This window comes from Varanus komodoensis, unplaced genomic scaffold (genome assembly GCF_004798865.1).
Source record: "Varanus komodoensis strain SLA01 unplaced genomic scaffold, ASM479886v1 scaffold141, whole genome shotgun sequence".
NCBI lineage: Eukaryota > Metazoa > Chordata > Lepidosauria > Squamata > Varanidae > Varanus > Varanus komodoensis.
This window is the reverse complement of record NW_025335413.1, coordinates 31645-41125: the sequence shown is the minus strand read 5'-3', so window position 1 is coordinate 41125 and position 9481 is coordinate 31645. Positions and strand designations below refer to the sequence as shown.

The following is a 9481-nucleotide window of genomic DNA, read 5'->3' as shown; positions in this document are numbered from 1 at the left end:
CCATGGCGGGGTTGGGGGTTTCGCTAGCAGCACCGATCCCCTCCCCCCAACTGCGACTCAGGGGGGAGTAGGGGGCTCCGGCGTCCTGGCGCTGCCTGCCACGGGGGGGCGGACTCTACGCCCCCTCGGCCCTCGCCCCGTCTCCTTCCTCTCCCCCCTCCCCGCCTTTCTAGGGGTGCAGAGCAACCCAGAGCCAAGCCCCTCCCCTGCAGGAAAAGGACCCGCCGCCAGGCGCGCCCCCCACCCTTTCCATCTCTAGGAAAGGCAGCTCGGTAGGCTTAACCCTTTCGCTCGCAAGGGCTCCGCCTTCCCGCGGCGGCTTCCCTCAGACGTGGGCACCGCAAGTCCCATCCTTCGCAGCAGGCACGGCCGGAGGGTCGGGCGCTGGGAATGGTCTCCGAAAACATCGCGGCCCCCACCCCCACGTTGGGGGAGTCTGCTTTAGGGCGCAAGTCTACGGCGTGGGAACAAAGTCCTGCACCTCCCAGCATTCCCAGGAATGCCGTTTTGAGGGGCTTTTTTGTGGCTGGCTGGGGAATGCTGGGAATTGCAGGAGCTTTCCGGGCTGGCTGGCTGACTGGCTGGGGAATGCTGGGAATTGCAGGAGCTTTCCAGGCTGGCTGGCTGGCTGGCTGGGGAATGCTGGGACTTGTAGGAGGTTTCCAGGCTGGCTGGCTGGGGAATGCTGGGAATTCTAGTTTTCCAGGGTGGCTGGGGAATGCTGGGACTTGCAGGTGCTTTCCAGGCTGGCTGGCTGGCTGGGGAATGCTGGGAATTCTAGTTTTCCAGGGTGACTGCGGAATGCTGGGAGTTGTAGGACTTAAAAAAGCAACAGGCTTAGGACTGTTGTGCCCTTAGAGAAAAAGTCAACCCAACAGACAAGGGATTATGATCCACAGATGGACTGAAATGACGGTTTCCCTTTGTGCATTAGGAGTCATGAGAACATAGGCTGCCCCCCCCCCCCCCCCCCCGCTGAAACATCAATCTGGCAGGCATTGATGCAAAACAGATAGTGGAGAGCTATGAAATAATGACGGGAAAATAAGAGCTGAATCTGCTGAATCATGTGATACATAAAAATGAGGCATACTAGAAGAAAGGGCATACCATTGGCATATACAATTCTACCATTTAGTAAGTTTGTCACTGTCCTTAAATGTTAATTCTATTCAAACATACATTAAAGAAGAAAAAATGGGAGTTCACTGACTGAACAAGGCTTCCATCTCAGCAGACATGCAAAGGTTTGCACTGAGGTCTTACAGGTTTGCACTGTAAGACCCCAGTTAAATGCCACATTTCCTGGGAGTAAGCCCTATTGAAATCCCCAGGTTTTGTTTTTGAATAGAAATTATTAAGCTTGTTAATAATTTAATAATTTATCACATCTAATCTACTCTAAATAATTTAGATTTATCACGTCTAATCTACTGAATTCACATGCATGGCTGTGAAAGCTGGACAGTGAAGAACACGGACAGAATGACAACAGATGCATTGGAAGTGTGGCGCTGTGGGAGAGCTTTGTGAATACAGAAAGATGAACAAGTGAGTCTCGGATCCAATCTTTTGGACCGCAAAAATGACAAAACTGAGGCTGTCACATTTCAGACACGATGAGAAGGTAAGACTCCCTGGAGAAGACGATCATGCTAGGGAAAGTGAAGGCAGAAGAAAAGGAAGACCAACTAAGAGCTGGATGGGCTGCATAAGAAAACTAAGATCATGGCATCCGGTCTTCTCACTTCCTGGCAAATAGTGACAGATTTTATTTTCCTGGCCTCCAAGATCACCGCAGACGGGGACTGCAGCCAAGAAATTAGAAGACGCTTGCTCCTGGGGAGGTAAGTTCTGGCAAATCTAGACAATATACGAAAAAGCAGAGACATCACCCTGCCCACGAAAGTGCGTATAGTCAAGGCGATGGTTTTCCCAGTTGCAATGTATGGCTGTGAAAGCTGGACCATAAGGAAGGCTGAGCACCGAAGAATTGAGGCCTTTGGATTGTGGGGCTGGCGGAGACTCCTGCGAGTCCCTTGGACCACAAGGCGATCAAACCAGTCAGTCCTAGAGGAGATCAGCCCTGACTGCTCTTTAGAAGGCCAAATACCGAAGATGAAACTCAAAATACTTTGGCCACCTAGTGAGAAGGAAGGACTCCCTGGAGAAGAGCCTAATGCTGGGAACAATAGATGGCAAAAGGGCAGAGGATGAGGTGGCTAGATGGGGTCACTGGGCCAGTGGGTGTGAGTTTAAGTGGACTCTGGGGGATGGTGGAGGACAGGAAGGCCTGCAGGAATGTTGTCTGTGGGTTCACGATGGGTTGGATGCGACTTCACGACTAACAAAAACAACGGGCTGCATAAATGAAGCCACAGTCTTGAATTTAGATCAGCTAAGCAGGGAAATAAAGGACAGGCCATTTTGGAGTACATTTTTCACAGGGTTGCCATAAATCAGGTGCGCATGTCATGAGCGGAGTCAGGGGTCAGACTAGATGGCCGGGGAGACCCCTTCTGACTCACTCTATTTCTAAGTCAGTGATGGCTTGACAATGCATAACAACTACAATCTACAATCTGGTCTGAAATATGAATTTAAAACCCTTTTAAAATGCATTTTTAATTTTTATTCCCTTCCATGGATGCTACTATAACCTGAGTAAATTAATCTGATTGGAATTTTAAATTTGTATTAATTGACAGATGTATTGGTTTATTAGTGTTTTAAAGTTTTATTCTTTTAATATTGTGAGCCGTCTACAGATTCTGCTAGCGAAATAGGCGGCATATAAACAAACAAATAAATAAAGGTATGCAGCGACTGATTTTTCATTACACTATAATTAAGTGCTTGCAGGCTTATCTGGATCTTAACAATTCCCCCTGCCCACCAGCTGTTGGACACTGGTTTGCTTTCTGGATCTAGTTTGGCTCTGGTGTGCTTCTGTTGCAGGCAATGGCAATGTTCAAAGGTCAAAGGTTCAGAGTTTTCCTTCTGAAAATTCACAGGTGGCTTTTATCCATCTCGATGTTAAGCTTGTTCACACTTCCTTCGACTTTCCCACAAAGGTACCTTGTGCTGGAGTTGCAGTAAAATGCAAAGACATTTAATGGACATGAGGTTTTTAATAAATTAATTGCCATACAAAAACTTTAAACTGTGGGTGTTAAACACACTCCTTCCTCCCTCTCTTCCTTCAGGAATTACTGAAGTGCATCAAGCCAGAAACTCCAAGAGCTCAGTCCCTGTTTTACGCACGACTTGGAATACTCTTGGCCCATCTGCTGGCTATTAATCACTTATATTCTTAAATTATTAATATGGGTAGTACTGGTATTGTTTACTTCCATCCCACCTCTCCTCAAAGATGTTTGAAAGTGTACCTACAATTATTCCTGTTTTATCCTCACAACAACCCTGTGAGAGAAGTTTAGATCAGACCCACAGCCTGGAAGTTCTGATCCCCCATTTTGAAGCAACTTGCTGAATTCAGCCTATGAAGGGCCATATGTCCTTGTAAGCCCCCCTTCAAGTGGTACAGGCCAACCCCAGGTTCACAGCCTCACTGAGAGTAAGGCCAGAAAGATTTTCTTGTTTTCCCATTTTTTGATTCAGGTGTCTCCGCTTACCTGTCCTACTGCATGGGGAGAGGACCAAAGCACCCCATTCCTCCCTTGAGCAGGGGTGCAGAATCTCGGGCCCCCGGGCCAAATTTGGCCCTCCCGGGCATCCGGCCCTCCCATGTTCTCCTCATGGCCTCACAGTCCTTCCTCTGACCGATTCTTAGATGCTTTCCTAACACCTGTGCAGTTTTCTCTCTACATTCCAATGCCGAAGGTGTTCTCTCTGGCTGCAGGTGTTTTAGGGGACAATTTCAGAGCCCTACTCAGCACATGAAGGGCCCAAGGAGAGTTTGAACCCAGATCCAAGCGGGAAGGCTGTGCTTTGACCTCAGAGCTGGGAACTGCAGCTCCGGTGACCCTCCCTGGCCCTTCTCAGCCAGTGCAGAAGGAGCCATGCTGGCTGGCCTCCAAGGCAGGGAATTCATCCTCCAAGAGGGGGAAAGGGGCCATGTTTTGGTGGGAAGGGAAGGGACGAGATGGGAAGGGATGGGACGGGACGGGGGAGGCCAAGACAGGCATCTTTCTGACACTGCTTTCATCTTATTCTCTTCCCCTCCGAGATGTTTCAGTTATACAGGTGAAAAACCTCATCTAGAGGTAACTGCATAGTGGACATCCTGGGAGGAGAAGCTCATAATTCTGCATAGGATGAGCACAAACCTTCACATTTGTCATCCTCATTGAATCAGACCCTGCACGCTTAAGTTAAAACAAGCTGGCATTTGGGGTATGGCTGGTTTTTTGGCCCTCCGCTGGAATGCCACGGGCAAACTAAAACCAGCCCTTGTGATGAGCGAGTTTCAAACATCTTCTTCTGGAGAGAAAATCAGATACAGCAAGACATCAATATTTTGACATCTAAGCCAACCGCTACCTCTCCATCACTGCCATATCCCGGGCCTTTTCTTCAACCAGCATTTGTATTTCCCCCATTTCCATAAAGGGATTTAAGATAGTCTGAAGTACAACATTCACCTGTGAAGTTAAGCTTTTCATTGACGTGGCCACCTTGGTCCAGGACTGAGGTTATCCAGGTAGTTTGATGCCAGTTAAGCAATTGTAGAGTGAACAGCTCTGTGTGGGTCCTGAAGAAATAAGGAGTCTAATGGTTTATTAACAGAACTCTCTCTGTATTGTGTTGATCAACAGTTGGAAATTATTCCTCCACACTGCTGTGGAAGATGATCTCCAAACCCAATTACAGACAGAGAAAATCAAGGGAAGAGCACCAACTCCCTCTGGAAACATAAAAAATAACCATGAAATCAGGCCAGGCTAGCCCAACCTGGTCTCTCTGCATGCGTTGGCTACATACATCAGTTCCATGCTGGGTGGAGATGATGTGAGATGTAATCCAACATATAGGAAGGCCATTAGGTTGGGGAAGATGGAATTAGTCCACTGAAGTCTGGATGTGAATTCTCTGGTGCCTGATCAGGTGTTTGCTGCGATAGAAGCTTTCTTCACACTTAGAGCATTTGAACGGTTTCTTCCCAATGTGGCTTCTCTGATGTCTAATAAGGGTGGACTTGTCGCAAAAGCTTTTCTGGCACTGTGAGCATTCGAACGGCTTTTCTCCTGTGTGGTTCCGCTGGTGCGTGATAAGGTGCTGGCTCTGGTTGAAGCTTTTCCCACACTCAGAGCAGGTAAATGGTTTCTCCCCAGTGTGGTTCCGCTGGTGTGTGATCAGATGTTGCCTTTGACTGAAGCTCTTCCCACAGTCTGAACAGGGATAGGGTTTCTCCCCCGTGTGGATCCTCCGATGCCTTATCAAGCCAGATTTATGGCAAAAGTTTTTTCCACAATCCACACATTGGTACGGTTTCTCACCTGTATGTATTCTTTGGTGTGAAATAAGGTTTGTGCTCCGATTGAACCTTTTCCCACAGTTCAAGCATGTATAGGGTTTCTCGCCTGTGTGGGTTCTCTGGTGGCTATTAAGGTCTGAGCGGCGCCGGAATATTTTCCCACAGACCGAACATCCGTGTGGTTTCTCTCCTACATGGGCTCCATTAAGGTTTGATCCGTCCTGGAACGGTTTCTCATTCATGGCAGCTTTGTTCCTTCTCTTTCTTTTGAGAATTCCTTCTTGTCCTGAAACTTCACAGACTTTCTCATCCCAGGAAGAGGGGTGTTTATTCTTCCATTTCCCTGTTTCATGCGTGTGAAACCTCCCTGGGCCATCCTGGTTTCCAGCAGGTGCTTCTGACTCCTGGCCCATTACTTTTCCCAATGGCACCAAGAAGAATTCTTGATCATTTTCATTCTGCTCACCTGTTAGGATGGAGAGAGGAGACAATAAAAACATTGGTGCAGCTGACCTGTTGCCATTCACTGCATGACATTTTGCACTGATCTTATGAACTGGAGTGTTTTTACTTTTTGCTGTTGATTTTATCTTGGCTTTATAACATGCCAAGAGTTGATGTGGGGGCAAGAGTGTTGGACTGGGGACCTAGGAGCAATCCAGCTCCTAGTCCCCATTCAGTGATGAAGCTCACGGAGAGACTTGGGGCCAGTCACAGACTCTCAGCCTACCTCACAGGGCTGTTGTTATGAGGATAAAATGAAAGTGGGGGAGCACTATGCAAGCCAAGGAAAAGAGGTGGGATATAACAGTGCTACATAATGTCATGATGTTATTTTCTCATGGTTTGTATTTGTATTTTTAAGGCGTGGTGCCTTACCAGTGAGGGAACTGGAATGGCAAAGGGGCCTTCTCATTGTTTCGATGCTCTCAGAGGTCACCCTGGTCCCAAGAAAGCTGCTGATCAGCACGAATCAAGCACTTTGATTTAAAATTGTGTACCTTGACCAGCCAGCACTGCACCCGTTTCCTCCAGCACAGTCACGGAGGCACTGGGGGGGGGGGGGCTCCCAAGCACTGGCCCAGCATCCATGGTCCCACCCTGGAGGCACCGAGGACAGAACCGACCCTTCTGAACCTCTACGGCGATGCGAAGTCAATTTCTCCACTTTCCTTTCCTCACCCAGCCCATTCCAACTAACTCCACCTCCCCGCCAGGCTCCCGTCCTTGGGATACCTCCATGGTGACAAGCCTTGGTACTTCAGTGGCTGGGGAACATGGGTGGGAGGGTGCTGTCCTGCACACAGCTGCTTGGCCACTGTGAGACCCACAGGCTGGACCAGCTGGACCCTGGTCCGATCCAACAGGACTCTTCCGAGCTCCTGGCCCAGGAGCAGCTCCACTCCAGTGGGAAAATGAGAGCCAGTGTGGTGTCGTGGTTAAGAGCATGGGACTGGGACTCAGAGGATCTGGGTTCGAGTCCCCGCTCAGCCATGGAGCCAACTGGGTGACTCTGGGCCAGTCACAGACTCTCAGTCCAACCTACCTCACAGGGTTGTTGTTGTGGGGATGAGATGGAGGAGGAGAGATAATGTAAGCTGCCTTGAGCCCTTTGTAGGAAAAAGGCAGGATATATTAAAAAAAAAAAAAAGAGCTGGAGAATTAGCCCGACTTTGAACTAAATAGCAATTCAGGGGTTACCCAACACGCCGCCGGCCCCTTCATTCTCGTGCTTGATCTCCTTGTTGAGCAGGCCCTGAACGGCATCCAGCGGTGCCCCCTCTTTTTCCACGAAAGGCATGGAGACCTCCGGAAGTGCTTTCGGGACCTGAAACATACCCACAAAGGCTTTGACCCAACAGGAGGGGGCTGCATTCCCACAGAATCCTAGAACCAGAGAGGGGCTCCGTGGTTTAACCTGCCCCAACCCAGTGCCTTCCAGATGTGTGGGACCAAAACTCTCATCGGGCCCGAAGACCAAAGCCAGCTAGGAACGCCGGGGGTTGCAGTCCAAGACCTCTGAAAGGTTCCAGGTCAGGGCAAGCTCTCCCAGAGAAAGGGCTCCATTGTGGAGCTGTTTCTGCTCAAGCGCTTTGGCTATGGGCAGTATAGAAATATCATCATCATCATCATCTATTTATTTATTTATTTATTTATTAAAACATATTATTTTTATGCCGCCCCATTCGCCGAAGCCTCGGGGCGGCTTACAACAATTACCACAGCTGCTCAACTGCAATGCCAGCCCATTCGGTCCCATCCTGCCCTGTGGAGTTAACAGACAACCAGCCTTTGTTTTCCTTTAGGTGACCAACTTCAGGTCTTTGGAAAAGGCTGTTATGTCCCCACTCCAGTTCCATATCCAGTTCCTTTTAACCTTCCCCCATAACACAAGGGTCCGAAGCCTCAGGCTCGGGGGCCTATCTGGCCCTCCTGATGCCACCCCCACCTTCCACTGGCCCCTCCCAATCTCCTCCAGCCACCAATTCTGCAGGGATTTCGGGGTAGTCCCGCCCCTGGCCATACATTATTTGAAAAAGTGGAAATGCCTCTCCTAAGATTTGTTCACTAGCTGTAAGAGTATCAAGCTAAAATAGATTGGCATTTCTTGGCTCCACCTCATTTCCCCTTCAGTCCCGCCCACTGCCAGAATGTGGCCCCCAAGAACTTCTCTGGAAAGGGATTCGGCCCCCGAGCTGAAAGGGGTTACGCACCCCTTCTATGAGACATGATTTCCACATGAATGACCATCTTCGTCACTGTTCTCAAACCCATATAAGATTTGTCCACAGCAGTCTTTTCCGGCAGAGGAGTTGGACTACAAGTCCCACCATCCCCAGCTAGGTGATAGGAGTTGTAGTCCAACATAGCAGGAGGGCACCCAGTCAGACAAGGCTGCCTATCTCTTTCATGTCCCCATCCGCTCTGAATCCCCAACTCCTACCCGGCCGAGACACGCTCGCACCTGCCGTTCTGGTTTCTCAGCCTGTCGCTGCTCTACGAGGAAATCCTCCGCTAGGCTGACGGCGTGGAAGCCACTCTCAGCAGCGCGTGCCTTCACCCAGCTCTGCATCTCCGAGGGCAGGACAGCCAAGAACTGCTCCAGGATGACCAGCTCCAGGATTTGCTCCTTGGTGTGCCGCTCAGGCCTCAGCCACTGCGTGCAGAGCTCGCGGAGGTGGCCATAAACTCCTCGGGGGCCCCAGTCGTCCTGGTAGCAGAGCTGCCTGAATTGCCGGCGCTGTGGCTCCAAAGCGAGCAGGTCCTCCATCTTGATCTCCTGCAGTTGCCTGCTGTCCACCTGGCTGCCTGGGGCACCCAGCCAGGTATCAACTGGCTGGGACGTCCCCTTAAAAGCAGGATGGAGTCCGTTCTTGTCTCTAGGTCTCAGGCCAAGACCTAACACTCCCTGAAAAGGGGGCAGGGACATCTTGGCCTCACCCCATGGCACCGTCTCCGGCAATGGTGGGATTCCCTCTCCGGAATGAGAAGTATGCACCGCCTTCAGAAACTCCTGCCACTGGGCTTCCCAGCGGAGTGACGAGAGCTTCTCTTCGGGCTCCCGTTTGATTTGCTTCGGCTCTTCCCAGTTCGGCTGCTGCCCAACTGTCCTCGGAGTGCCTGGGGCAACATCTTCCATCCCTCTGAGCCCCACTGCTGATTTGAGGCCTGGGGACTCCTCCAGCTCTGCTTTCATTCCCCGTGCCTCATTTTCCCCTAGTGCGGTCAGGAACTGAGGACTCGGAGCTCCTTGCTCTGTAGCCATTTCCACATGCAGGGAACGTTCCCAGCTTGGCTGGGCCGCTCGGTCCTCTTTTGCACAGGCAGGACTAGATTCTGGCCACCTGCTTCAGCCCGACCATCCGATCCATGCAAGGGGGTGGCCACAGAGTGTGAAAGATGGGATGTGCATGGATGGAAAAGCTCAGCACGGCCTCCTCTTCTTATATCTCAGACTCCAAACTCATTTGAGCTGCTGGTCCTGAAGCAAAGGCACACAAACCCCAATGAGGCGATGCAGGAAAGATGTGATTCTGGGTGCTG

The 9481-nt window shown here is 50.3% G+C and overlaps 2 protein-coding genes across 2 annotated transcripts in view; one reads left to right on the top strand and one right to left on the bottom strand.

The window, feature by feature from the left end:
- The window catches only part of LOC123020134 (zinc finger protein 883-like), a 163832-nt gene that overhangs the window by 127200 nt on the left and 27151 nt on the right, over window positions 1-9481 (top strand). The window lies entirely within an intron of this gene.
- Window positions 1-9481, bottom strand: part of LOC123020135 (zinc finger protein 239-like) — a 69986-nt gene that overhangs the window by 39816 nt on the left and 20689 nt on the right. Inside the window, exon 6 of the mRNA XM_044423560.1 lies at window positions 5032-5615. Coding sequence (XP_044279495.1) covers window positions 5032-5615 — 584 coding nt within the window. The remainder of the gene's footprint in view (window positions 1-5031; window positions 5616-9481) is intronic.